The sequence below is a fragment of the Rhea americana genome, unplaced genomic scaffold, assembly GCF_003343005.1.
Source record: "Rhea americana isolate MKP2758 unplaced genomic scaffold, rheAme1 scaffold_66, whole genome shotgun sequence".
Lineage (NCBI taxonomy): Eukaryota > Metazoa > Chordata > Aves > Rheiformes > Rheidae > Rhea > Rhea americana.
Genome location: NW_028186823.1, coordinates 846,737 through 861,365, shown reverse-complemented (window position 1 = coordinate 861,365; position 14,629 = coordinate 846,737). Strand labels below are relative to the sequence as shown.

General features: G+C 40.9%; 1 protein-coding gene across 1 annotated transcript in view; it reads right to left on the bottom strand.

The window, feature by feature from the left end:
- Window positions 1-14,053, bottom strand: part of TMEM255B (transmembrane protein 255B) — an 80,943-nt gene extending 66,890 nt beyond the window's left edge. The window contains exons 1-2 of the mRNA XM_085320801.1: window positions 13,972-14,053; window positions 3,022-3,164 (exon numbers count right to left, since the gene is read on the bottom strand). Coding sequence (XP_085176927.1) covers window positions 3,022-3,164; window positions 13,972-14,032 — 204 coding nt within the window. The 5' untranslated portion in view covers window positions 14,033-14,053. The remainder of the gene's footprint in view (window positions 1-3,021; window positions 3,165-13,971) is intronic.
- Between the last annotated feature and the right edge of the window lie 576 nt (window positions 14,054-14,629).

The window sequence follows — 14,629 nt, the reverse complement described above, 5'->3', positions numbered from 1 at the left end:
AGAAAAAAAACTAAATCAGAAGGAGCAAAACCACAGACAGAGATGGTGTTTTAAGCTACCACATTGATTGCACATTATATGCACTGTTTTCTTGTCTGTTTAGACAAACTCTTTCTGCCAGGAGCTCCAGAAATGCAGGTCAGTATGGTGACCAGGACAATTGGACTCTGTAGCCTCTTTGTTGAAAGATACTACCATTATAAAAATAACAAACAAATATAAAACAAACAATATTTATAGGCAAGTGACAAAAAATAAATATAAGCAATATTTGTATGGAACTTGAGCTTAAAGAAGCTTAAACTTTGGCTTTGCAACCTGTCCCACAAAGACAGAGCCCTAAACCAAAATGGACAATCAAGCTGCAATGTACTAAAAGCATACCTTCCAAAGAGCAACATTATACTATTCTATCTAAACATAGAAATATTTTAAGTTAAGTTATTCTGGGTCTACATAAACGTACTTCTATCAAGATGCATACAGAAAACTAAATTAAAGTGCCTAACTCTTCTAGAAGCCAAYGGGAGCTAAGCAGATGTCCAAATGATTTTGTGGTTCTGACCCTTAAACTCTGTTCTGCAGATGTTTATTCATGCAAGTAAATCTATGTAAGTTAATAGTCTCATTTATGGTGGCAAGGTAAAGCCTAATTTTGCACGCTTTTTAAAACCAAAATCCTTTACCCAAGGTCAGTGGAGATTCAGAGCTTATCTACTTGCTCTGAAGTTAATGTTTTACTACTGATCCTATGAGACCTWACTTTTAACTGCAGTTTCAATTTTTTGTCCCCAGTATTTTATTTTTCCTTTGAGCTGGACAGTTAAACATGTAATGTGGAATTCATTCACCTAGTTTTAGCTATCTGAAAGTTCAGGATCAATGCTAAATCAGTTTTCTAAGCTCCCTCTACTGACAATGGAGAAGATAAGCACCTTCTGTAATTGCTCAGCTCATGTTAAAATAGGTGGCTGACTTTGCAGAGTCAGATGAAAGGCCCTCCCATAGTCTATTTGTTAATGCTGCACTTGACTCAATACATCCAGCAACAAGGTAGGATCACATCATTTGTCATATTCACCTAAACAGGCTTTTGGCAATACTTCTTGCAGGGTTTATGGAGCACCTTTAACTTTTGCTAAATATTTGGAATCTTTAATGTATTCACCAATAAAGGATACAYTGACTATTAACCATTACTCTTTTTCAGTTACTTCAATAATGTTATCTATTGTACACAAAAAAAMCTAGAAACTTATTAAAATTATTTAGCTCTAGCAATCTCTGAGAAGGAAAAGTATTAAYAAAAGGTTTTGTTTTCAAAGTCTGATAAATTCTAGCTATTCTGTCAGATTATTAATAACTCTAAGATTTCAAAAAATATTTTAGTAGATTGTACTTTTCTGCTCAGTAAACAGACATTGATTACTTCCTAAAAAAAACTAAATGCTGAAATTAACTGGTTTGTGCAAAAGGGTTTATTATTTATTACCCTTATTAAAGATAACTGTTTAAAAATGAAACTTCTTTCAAAGGAATTAATACAGATAATGTGGTCTTCTAAAATGTTTTAATTCAAAATACAGAAAATTATTTAAGGAGACTTTTATCAGTATAAATCTATCTATTTTAGTTTAATGAAAGGAAAACTCATTCTTTTAAGGTTTTATTCTTGGAACTACTTTCTGTTCTATTTTTAAAACACCATTCCTTCCAGATCATTATCCCCAAATTATCTTTCTGAAAGACCTGTTCTCAGCATGACACTAAAATGTAAGAGGACTTGCTTAGGARGAACAGTTCTAACTCACAACTTATTAATGGTAATGCAAAACGTATGCATGGTATTAAAAGATATATATTCTTCTTCTCTGGGTATTTGATTTCATTGAGAACAAGAATTAATGGTATCTTGCAAGACATTTTGGTATTGGTGGAGCCATGTACTTAAGCAGATTTCTAATCCTAAGTATGGGAGTTTCTTTCTTAGCCTTGCACCCATTGCCTCATCTCAGCTGGCTATGAAAGACTACATAAGGCAGAGAGTCCTTTCTCTATTTGCCTTCCTTACCCCTCTTTTTTAAAATTCAGCCCAGACATCTCAAAAAACTTTTTGATTCCAGTGGTTTCCACCCTACTTGATACAAGTAATCACTTTTTCAGGGATCAGAAAACAGTCATAGGAGCTGAACTGGCAATGGTCTTGCGGGGTTACACTTCCCTGGAGGTCACAGGGACACATCAGGACTAAACAGATAGGATTTGGGCATTCTCTACTGAGAACGATAAGACAGCTGTGCTTGTGCCCAGTGTAGGAACACGTTTAAGGAGTCTGTTCCCAAGACAAAATAAGACTAAGGGTTTTGGAAAAGGACCTTGTATGATTGGAACAGAAGAGGCCATACGGCTCCATGGATTCCATGCAGTTCATATGTTTATGCCTGATTCAACCTCTACACCAGGGCTGTACAGGAGGATGTAGAGGTTAGGCAAGCTTTAGGCCTCCATAGCTCTATCTGGAACATTTTCCACGTACTTGACCCAGCTGAATTCCTGACACATGGGCACAAGAGCAGAGTGACTCTTCCTACCATCAAGACAGTAAAACTCTAAAAAAAAGGTCATTTAACTCTATCCCATGTCTGTTGTTCAGTCACCTACACATCCACATCTAATAAAGATTAGTTGGAAGTCAAACACAGGCTCCAACATACGCCCACAAGTTCAGTATACTGCTATGCAGTGCAAACTTAGCCCCATGTGATCAGACCTTTGTGCCCCCTAGAAGCCTTCTCTTGGGGGCACACCAGACAAACAAGAAGTTCACTCCCCTAAATAAATTGCAGAATTGTAGTCTATGGCAGCATCRCAAACACACTAGAAATAGATCCAAACAACTGAGAATCTCCCTCTTGTGAAATGCAACAAAAACGAATTTTCTTTTTTTTTTAATCACTATATCCAGCTGATAATAATGCATCTAGTTGCACGCAATAATCTAAATTGTGTTTTTTTACTCACAATGATTCCTGGGTAGTAGCCTCCCACGGTAACATTTTCTGTTCTTGTGGTAGCTGCCAGACCTATGGTCAGTATGAAAACAGACACTACCAGCAGAGAGACTGTGAACCATAGTGAAGTCTTCTTTCTTTTTGCAAACTGTCCTGTAGAGAGTTGGGGGAGGGGGAGAGGGAGGAAAGAAGATAGCTTTTCATTGCAATCATGGCAGAACAAATACCAAATAATAGAACATTTTCTGTTGTTAACCCCTTCTCCCAGTTATTTATTAAAGTAAATAACTGGCAGGCAATAGAGGTATTTAAAAAACACAGAGTTAGCTAGAGTTTTACATAGTTTAATACACACAGATTGGGAACACATACAGGATGCGCTTTTATTATGCTGAACTGAATGCTAGTGGCAATGATAATTATGCCTTATCTGCAGTGGTGTTTATAATTAAGTCGTTGCTCGGATCCATAAGCCAAATCCTGCAGGCCTTAAACAACGCTTACCTAAGTGAAGTTTCAATTTGACTCTATCTGGACAAAATAAAAACTTGTGTTTGAAACAAGGTTAGAAGCAGCTCTGCATACTGTCATGAAAATGAATATGTTCTTCATATTAATTAAGGGAAGCCAACCAATTTATATCTTCTGAAGTAAAGCTGTAATGCAGCTGATTAGCTCATAATACATAAGACTACCTTTTTAAATAGCAGCAGCCCAATGAAATACATTAATTCTCCCTGGGATTTGGAATCAGATACCCAGATATGAAAAATGGCAGGCTCGTCTACTGCATTCAGCCTGCTTCAGGACATTGAACCTTGTTATTGCGGTAGTATRTCTAAGTTGCAACCACAGATTACCAAAATCAGAGACTCAGCCCATAGCACAAACGTATSTAAGACTTATTTAAGAACAGTAACTGATGTCACACTAACCAACAAAATGCAACGCAATGATTCAAACTGAGAGAGACCAYGGTCCCCCTTTCAGGTGCATTTTGCTTTCAAAGGCAAGGCAACATTGTGCAGACTCATCTCCGGAGCACCGAGCTGTGAAACACAGTGCTGTGCTAGGCAGCAACTTTGCCACAGACCTCTGGTGACGTCTGTCCACAGTACAGTACCTACTTCTTCCCCCTCTACAAAGCAGTGTGATGCACAGAGTCTCAGGATGGCTCAAGAGGCCGTAGTGTTGCATCAAATATTGGAGGTAACAACCCTGCGCAGGGAGGGGTGTGACAGAGGAGGCATTCTTACGATATTAGATTTCCTATGGGTAAGGCATGATGGTCCTGCTGTAAGCAAAAGCAGGAGAAATGAGGAAGTAAAGCCAGAAAGCAATTAGAAGCCATTTGTCAAGAGTAACTTGAGCTATGTGGTCACTTTAAGGTCATGTAACCCAGTTAAATGTTTACAATTCAAAAGTCAGAGAAGATTAGTTAAACTTGCAAAGTCCAATAATTTCAATGAATAAATATATTCATAATAAAAATCTACAATCTTTCTGCTGACATTTCTCCAGTAGAACAACTAGACAAAATGAATCCATTTTTTTCAGTTTGAAATGCAACCAGCTTTACTGAAGACAAATAATATCTACTGTGCTTATATGTGACTCTGCCATCTGCATATATAAAATATTCCTGCTAAAGATCAAGAATTAATTCAGATGACTCTCCAGCCATCTCCTCTCCAGTCTGTGCCCCAGCTGTCTGTCTCTGGCAATTCCCCTCTAAGCCACGGATAGTCACTGGGGATATGGAAGTGGAGAGGTGACAAATCATTCTTCACTAAGTGCATGGGRTTTAAGGCAGTTCTTTCAATTAAGCCAATTCACATAGCCAAAAGAAGAAAGCAGACCTTAGACTTTTAAATCCACAGGTCAGATACGCCTTCCAACAAAGTAAAACAATTGATTTGATAAATCTACTAGACTTTCAAAAATATTTGAAGTGGTTGTGCTTTTAYATGTCTTCTGGTCTTAGAGTTTGAATTTAAAAGTTCACATTTTTAAGTTTTTCTGAAACTGCTAAGATGACAAACTGCTCTCCCCCCCTCTCCCATCAAAGATGCCACTCAGAGATGAGGTTCCAGGAGTTAGGTGTTAAGAAATCATGGAAATGTGGCACACTGCTCAGCAAATGCAAGTACACCGACAACCCCTCAAGTCTCAGAAGTTCATTGCTTCAAGCAGCATACAATCAAGCCACTTAATTTCAGATTCCCAGGCAATAATCCAAAACAGTGCTCACACTTCTGTAGTRCTCGCCTGTCCAACCTGCTGCATAGCCTTGTAGCATAATGGCCCCATGGATTTAAAAAAGTTAGACGCTTGACTATGCTCACTACCTTTTAAAGAAACAAGGAAAGTCATTGGTGTCAAAAGGAGGAATAGTGGGATAGAAGAATCTTTATTCTGTAAAMAGGTGGAGGTTGCTGAGTCTGTGTGAAACTTTGTGCAAGCATGCACTGGTTTATATGATGGAATCGTATGTCCCCAGGAAGCTATCACTTTAGTGGCAGCAGTTATTTCATAAACCAGCCAAGCCTCCTATGCTGGGAGAATCTGAGTTGACCAGTCCATTTATGTTACAGAAATGGTTTTCAGTGGGAAATCAGAGGGGTTTCTAGATTTTTCTCTCTCAGCCTTTCCTAACTGAAAAGTTATGTCAGCCTTTGCCACGAACTTGTCTTATCTGCCTTCAGACATTCATTTTCCAAGCCACAGAAAGGTAAACATAGAAAAGAGGTTAGATTCTCAGCATCCATTCAATCCTCTTCAAATCTTCTCAGCAGTCAGTTGAGACACTCTCCAGCCGTGATGAATTCTCAGCTAGTGTGAGTGAGTCAGATCTTTCACTAATCTTCCTTCTCCCTAGAAAAAAGACTATGTTGTGAGACAGAGAGTGGTAGTGGTGGCTTTCTTCAGTGCAGCAGAGAAGAGCTCTATGCTCCTTTAGGAATTAATATCTGGAACACGATTTTTCCGACACCCTCACATATGGGCATATTCTTCCTTTGAACAATGCATTTTGGAACCAGATTGAACCTGGCCTCCCTACTTGACAAGCAGCAATTTTTATTCTCTTCCCCTTCAACCAAATACAGTAAACTCAAAGGAAAAAAAAATAAAAGAACAGAAAACTGAAAAGTCTGTACTTAAATACTTCCCTTTAAGACCATAAATAAACAGGCATCCTTTAAAAGGGAAGYTGGTAGGCAAAAAGGCAGTGGAATTAACCAGCTGTAATTGGTTACACATTTTTAGTAAAGAATGATTTCAATCACAGGGAAACTTGAAAAGGCAAGTCAATGTTATTACTGCATTGTCATGCATATAACCTTCCCCCTGTTACTCTACAGATAGTAGTGACTAGGACACTCTGAAAAGTATGTAAGCAACAGAAGAGAAGGCCTACCCCAGAACCTTCTCTAGTTGAGTGGCTCCTGGGCTGCAGTCCTCTGGAGCCTACTCTCCCACCACCACATCCTGACTGTCCTTGTTTCTGCCTCTGATTATGTGTGAGGAGGTTAGTGAAAAGTACACGTTAACGATGACATATATTCAGTATCAGTACTTTTAAAGACACRAGAATTATCTGAGATTTGGCTAATACACAAAATACAGTGATGTCTACAGACGTGTAATCTACTCTCCTGTGTAAATTAACTACAGTGATGATACTAGGATACTCTAAAAAAAAGTCATATATTAAAAGGGTGCTGCCTTTGTACTATTCTCTCTGGCAAAAAATTTCCAGTGAATGCTCCTATACAATAACAACAGTTCAAAGGGAAAAGGGAACAGCATGACTTTAATCCCGAGGGTAAGATCAGAGGTCCCCATTCACTGTTGGGAATTCTAATCCCAGTCCTCCACAGCCATGAAAACCAGCTCAGAAGAGACAGTGAAGTAACCAAGATGCCTTTTCAGAGTTAATGGACACTTTAAAGAGCTACTATAGAAATATGTTCAAAAWGGACCTTTGTGCACTCCCTACAGCCAATTTAGCTCACAGACCTTGTGTCACCTCAGAATCATGTAAGTATGTGCAAGTGGGCACAGGGCACAAGAGTCAACAAAAATATGTAAGATTTACTCTTAGTTTTGGCATAAGAAAACTATTTTTCTGTGGCTGCATTTTTAAGAACTGCATTCAGAAATGTAAGGCTCTGGCAAAGAAGTCCCCATTGCAAAATCATATTAAAACAAGTACCAGGTGTCTTAAAAGTCTCAGAGACTTCACAAATGCAATTTTGCTCAACACTTCAGAGAAGAACACCAGTTATTCTCCATATTTCCAATCCTCTAATGTCTCTGGCTATGAGATACTGGTTGCTGAGTTGTACGGCTTCAAAATGACACCATTTTATCAATGAAAGCTGGAGTATCCCCAGTGTGTTTATTCAGATACTACCAAGGCAATGGCTTTACAAGATGCTTGCCTCAGAATTTAAGTCAGTCTAAGAAGTGGCCATCTTTGGGGCCTTTGGACTCATCTGTCCCCTCTGCCTCCTAAGAGCCTAGTGATTTGGRAAGGGCTATTTTAAGCCCTGATGAAACTCCACTTTACAGCTCAGACCCATGAACACTGGCACAACTGGAAGGGGAATAAACTCCATCCTGTAAATGGAACATCGCTGTGACACAGAGGAACAAATAAACATTTGAAGGGCTAAGAGAAGATGGGAGAATTAGCTATGACCAAAATTACCAATATGAAGAGTAGGTGAAGGTTACTATCTACTGCAGCTTTAATCCATCTAGTCTGACTAGCAGTGAAAAGCCATGGGCTATAAAACACTCTCAGAAACCTTACTCAAGCGCTGAACCAYTCTATCACCCCAATTGTCATGTCTTTACAGAGACAGGGAAAGAAAAAAAAAATGTGGGCTTAGCATTGAATGAATGAATTAGTGATGGCAGTCATGGATAAGGCTAAGGCACTCATTGTTATTTGCTCATCTTCACCAACAAGGTCTCTCTTCCAGAGATAGGATTCAAGGAGAAGAGAAATTATCAGTGGTGGATAAGGACTGAATCTACTTGAAAGAGCTTCRCTCTCAAGTGAGAGCAAATGGGATGCCTATAGGGTGCCAAGAGAACTGGCTGATGTCCTTGTTGGTCTCTACCATCTTTGAAAAGTCACAGAGCTAGAGGGATCCTTGATGACTAGAGAAGGGCAAATGTTGCACCTATCCTCAAAAAAGGACAAAATGATGATACAGGAAATTTGGTTCCTTGGAAAATCATGAAGTAAGTCCCTTTGGAAGACATTTCTGGGCACAGGAAAGAGAAGAAGATGACTGGCAGCAGTCAGTAGATTTACCATGAATAAATCATGCCTAACCAGTCTGACTGCCTGCTATGACAAAATGACTACATATGAAGAACAGTAGATGTCATTTACCTCAACTTTAGCAATGCTTTGAACATTGTACCCCACAGTATTCTTCTAAGTTGGGATGTTATGGTCTGAATGGATGAACAACCAAACAAGTAGAATTGGCTGGATGGCTGGGTTCAGAGGGAGTGGTTAATATATGTACTACACCTGGAGGCCAGTAACAAGTGCTGCAGGGGTCTGTCTTAGGACCTGCCCTGTTTAACCTCTTTATCAACGACTTAGAGGAGGTGATGTTGTGCAGGCTCATCAGGCTAGCAGAGGACATCGAACTGAAGAACAAATAACTACTCTGTAGGGCAGGGATGCCATCCAGAGGGACCCAGAAAGGCTGGAAAATCAGCGAAGAAACCTTACAGAATTCAACAAAGGCAGATGTAAAGTCCTTCACAAGGGAAGGAATAATGCCTTGGAAGGATACAGGCTTAGGACGGCCAGGCTGGGGAGCAGCTCTGCTGGAGGGCTTGACCAAGAGAGAATTAGCAGAAAATGAGCCAGCAGTGTGGCCTGGCAKCAAAGAAGGCCAATTCCATCCCACTGGGCTGCATTAATAGAAGTATCACCAGTAAATTAGGGAGAGTGATTACTCCCCYGTTTGGCACTTGTTAGACTGCACCTAGGATACTGCATGAAGCTTTGGGTCTGCAGTACAGGGAGGACACCAATTAACAGGCCTGAGCTCAGCAGAGGGCCCTGAGGAAGGTCGGGGGCTGGAGTACTTGCCATAAAAGAAGAGGGGGAGGGAACAGGGCTTGTTCTGCCTGATGAAGAGGTGATTTTAGAAGCCAGCAGCCTTCCAATGCCTACAAAATGCTTATCAAGAGCACAGAATCGGGCTCTAAACACTACTGCAAAGCAGGACAAAAGACAGTAGATGTAGATTGGAGCACAAGAGGTTCAAACTGGATATAAGCAAACATGCTTTTCACCGTCAGGACAGTTAAGCACTGGAACAGCTTGCCCAGAGAAGTTGTGCCATACCTGGAGGTTTTCCAAAACCAACTCAGAAAAAGCCCTGGAAAAGCAACCTGGTCTGACCTCACAGCTGACCCTGCTTTGAGCAGGAGGTTSGACTAGAGACCTCCTGAGGTACYTTCCCACCTGAGTTATTTTATGGTATTTCCGACAGCTAGTTTAAAAGTGCGTGCTCACACCCACTCTTATAAAACTGAAGCTGCCATATAGACATATTCTAAGGGAACTCAGGAACAAAAACTCTTCTGAAAGTCAGTGGGAGAGATGCCTCTTAGCCAAGTGATTCTGAAACYCTTTCATGTCTGCTTTTATGGGAACTGCCTGAGAAGCCAAGTCACAACATTCTTCTCAAATTAACACCCGCAGAGGCTAAGATTAATCAGACTGCATGGAGATAAACTGAGGGTTCAACTTGCCTTCCAGAGTTTTGCTTACTGATAACGATGTGCAAGAAATAAAGGCACAAGTTTGCCCAGAAAATATGTTAAAAAATCATATTATTATTTATAATTGGAAGAAATCTGATGTGGATTTAGTAAGATAAATGAGAACAAGATGACAGTATTTAAAAGGTCATTTTTCAGACTGAATTACATTTTAACTTTGAAATTTACATCTATTAGAAAGCATAAGCAATTTATATCTGTGATACCCTTCAATCTTTCCCTTTTTTGATCTTTTACTAACTGCAACTCAAACTGTATGCGAATATCCAATCATATTTCTTCTTTTTGGTACTCTGTTTCGGAAGCTCTCACAATTGTAGGCAGCCACAAACTCCCTCCTAAGCAAAGACTTACAGAAGTACGGAACGGCTTCTTCTGGAGCAGGTATCAGCACATGTAAGCCCTTGTTCTGGAAGACTGTCATGTGCTAAGAGGAGAGGTATAGAAATTAGGTTCTAAATTGGTTTCTGATTTGACTGCTTGGGTTCCCTTAGTCAATAAAAATCTTTGTCACTCTTATCAAAATGTATATGCATTTAAGTTACTAGCATTTTGTGAGGAAAATTAATATTTATAAAACAGCATAGATGAAAATGTCTATAGCCACAAAAGRTTTCTACTATTAATTCTTATCTGCTATTTCAGTCATATTGGCTGCCAAGATTTTGTACATCTTTGTTTATAGCAGTTGCCACGCAGCTTTTTGGATCTTCTTTTACTGTACCTACCCATGGGTCTGTGCAGGCAACACATCAATGCCAGACTGTTCCATTAGGAACATGGCACAGAGAAAGGATCTGATTCAGTCCCTTCCCTTTCAGTGTCTGCGGCAGGGGCTGGACCAAAGGCTGACCATATACAGAACTGTTAAGAGCACAGGAAATGTCGGTGTATTTCTAGGCTGATTTTTCCCCCARTGCAGACATTCTTGTACTACAGGACACTGTTAATAAAGGTTATTGACTTTCCAAGTTGTTAATACTGAAATTATCCCCAAAATAATTTTGACATTGATCTTTTCTAACCCCTTAAACAATGATTCAGTAAGAATATATAATAGTTTGGACCTTACTCCAACTTACTTAGTGCTTCAAATTCATATCTCAGCATGTCAAAAATCAAGCATGTGTAAAAAAAATCTTATCATCATATCTTTATTAGCACTGGCTTGAGGTCAGGGTCAATACAGGGTGTAAAAATGTTATTACCTTCTATTGGCAATATTCTTCACCAGTTTTAGCCAGTGATGTACTAACTAAGTTTTGACTGCAGCAACGGACACTATAGTACAAGCTAGGAGACAGATCAGAGAGATAATGCTGCTTCCATGTTACTGACTTACACTCTGCCTGGCATAGTCTTAAATTGTGCAAGAAAAGCAAGAGCCCCATAAACACTCTCTGCTTTGCCTACTATTTGTCAGGCAAAGCATCTGTTTGAAACTGTAAGCCCTGTCACCCCAATAAAAGGGGCAAGAACATCATCAGTAACAGAGACACTGCTGCTATCTCCCTGGGATACAGAAAGGCCCATGAGGAAAGAAACTGAGATCACCCTCCTGAGAATAAAAAGAAAAAGTACCTGCTGAAGATCAAGCTCTTGCAGCGACACAACAGTGAGAGACAAAGTAGAATCCTTCGCCTGTTCATCAGGTGCAGAAAAGAAAATTGTATTTATAATGTTCTGTTCACACTAGCTAGGGAAATAAATTCAAATTTGGGAAGACACATGGCTTTGTGGGGAGTATATAGATCAGATTTTTGTCAAGAGTGCACAGTGGTAGATCTGTAGATGTAGAGTAGGGTCTGGGTTTGAATAAAGGTTGAGATTGAAAATAGAAGTTAACTTACAACGAAATTTGTCCATTGTAGTAGGTCAAAGGAAAGAAAGAATAGAGTGAAACAGCATCTCTCAACTCTGGAACATTTGCGTATGATCTGTAATTTAACACAGAAAAGTCTAAATCTAGACCAAGGCAATTATACTTTGCTAACTTTACTACTACTTTTAAAATCCAGCTCCAGAAATCATAAAGTCTATAAAACCGTGGGGAATAATTTTTTGCAAGGAAAGAATTGCTACAGGATGTACACAGAGTAAATTACATTTTGAGGATACTAAYAGCACACCATTTTACACATTTCTCTTTGATCTAGTTAAGGTGATGTTAAATGCAGGCACTTATTTCTCCACATTCCAGTCAAACACATATTAACATCCTACTAAGAGAAAAGATAAGATAGGAGAGTTTTGTAGCAGAAAAAAAGAGGTATATTTTCATTATGCAATGCTGCAAATAATCATGGTATTGTGCTTCATATGGAAAGGCATTAACTGTGCATAAAAAGATAATTTTAAGTAAAAAGTCACAATAGACAGAAGAGCATAGCGTCAAAAGAATGATGCAAATTCTGTATCTGGTCCTTTGCTGCTATCAAGCTAATGTTAAAAGGGAGATCTTGGAGCTAAATTAGTAATTCTTAATTACTGCAGTGTTCACGTCAGTGCTATACCTCTCTTGGCTATGGTCTTCATTGTATATTTGTAAATGGCTTATGCCAGTGAAATTGAATTAATCCTTCATTGCCTCCAAAAAGTAAATGTGATGGACTGAGATGTTTAAAAGATATTCACACCTGCTTTTGGTGATTACTTTTTCTTTCCTGATTAAATGCTYGACTTGTCTAGCATGCTGAAACTAATTAAACTAGATGCAATAGTATTCATTTCAAGCCACCAGATAGCAGCTTTTATCAGGCCTGTCTCTTATCTTTATTAAAAATTTGTGAGGAAGAATCCATAAGTGCTTTATATATTCAAGTACACAGAAAACGTTACTGTGTTCTCTTAGGCTCCCACATGGGGGGAAAAAAGAAAAAGCCCAAACCCTGCTTGATGCAGGGTGGTATAGCTATAGTGATATCCTGCAGTATCACTATGACTTCATTGCTTTGGCAGCAATTGTTTTACCAATAAATAATTTAATGACCAGCTAATTACTAGTTTAAAGATAGCATACAGATTTCTCTTTTTCCACTGTTCACCTGAAAACATACTTAAGTTACAGCGGCCACATCTTCCACTGCTACTTTTTTCAATACTAATATCACTTCTCTTCAAATTTAAGACAAAAATTAAGATCTAATACAATTTTTAACTGGCTCTTACAATTCTGGGTACATAACAAAGCCTCTATTCATTCTTTCAGACACTATACACAGTAATTTCTARTAATACCTTCTGTATTTCTTGACTTTAATGAATTTCACTGGAATAATTAAATAGTTGGCCATTCTTTTGCATATGTTTTTATTTTTCTGCAAATAAGCTGCAAACATAAGAATTATAGCATTTTAGCAATCAAACATTCAATTACTGGAAACAAGAGCTGTAAAACCTGCTGTTACAAACATTTGAGGCTAACTAACCAAGATTATGCCACTACCAACTGCTGTGTATTCCATCATGGCCATAAACCTCTCTGCAAGTTGAAAAGAGCCACAGCCAGCTCTGCGCCCGGCTGACATATCAACCTGCTCTAACAGAGCACCCGGCAATTCTCATGGAAGAGACATGGGTATTCCTTACACAAATTGCCTACTGCTACATAGACAGGCATTCATTTTATTGTGAAAATACCAGAGCAGGGACTTAATAAGTACAATGCAACGCTAAAAAGAAAAACTAAATTGGTATTTTTAAATACCTCCATGAATGAGCGCGAGAGACGCAGCACGGCTTTAATTCCACTGATGCGTACATTGAAATCCCCCAACTCTACGGGATGCAACCTGAACAGAACCCTTGCTTTTCTAGAACCTGTTAACCGAAACGATGACACTTCTCGAAGTGAGTTACCCACCCCCGCAGCTCCCCTGGAGGTGCTCCGAGGTGCGAGGCACCCTGCAGCCGGCTCTCAGCTTCGGCGGTCTCGTTTGAACCGCCCGAGAGGCGCCCAGAGCCGCGGCGCTCCGCCTGCGCGGGGAAGCGTCTCCCTCGCTGCAACTGCCGCTCCTCGAGCAGAGCCCCGCGACCCCGCGACCCCGCGCCGGCGGAAAACTTACCTAAGGCACCGGGAACAACGCGGCCCCTCAGCCCGGCGGGGCGCCCGTCCGGGGCAGGCGCCGGGACTCACCTGTGGGATCCAGCACGGCTAACGGACCCGCCACCGCAGCAGCGGCCGGCGGCGACATCATCCTCCGCGGGCGCCCGCGCGTCGCGCCGCGGGCCGGCCGGAGCTGGCCGCGGGGTGCCGGCGGCCCCTGCGGGCCGGCGCCGCCCACCCCGCGGGGGAGCGCGGCGGCGGAGGGGGCGGGGCGAGCGGCTCCAACGGCCGCCGCGCGCGAGCCAACGGTCGCCGCGCGCCGGCGGGGGAGGAGCGGGGGTGGCCGAGGGTGGCCAGGAGCGTCCTGCGCAACGGAGATGGAAACGGAGCCGCTGCGGAGCTGGGCGGCAAGCCGGGCCGGGCACGGCACGGCCMCCGCTGTGCGCTGCCTCCACGAGGCACCCCGTACTTCTCACTGGCTTTCTGTCTCCCGGGGAGCGGTGGCAGTGGTGCCGCCAGGTCTCGCGTGAGAGACCTGGGTACGGCACTTTTTTGGCTCACGCTGAACGGTTGTTTTATGTTGAATGGGCATCAATCAAGGGCATCTACAAAAACTGAATAGCMCAGATTTGTACTTTTTAACCTAGGTCCAGGAAAGATTTGAACCCTATTTCGGCTCCCGTGTACAGGATGACAGTCTAAAAAGTTCTGAAATGCCTTAGGCAACTGAAAAACATGAGTGCCTACA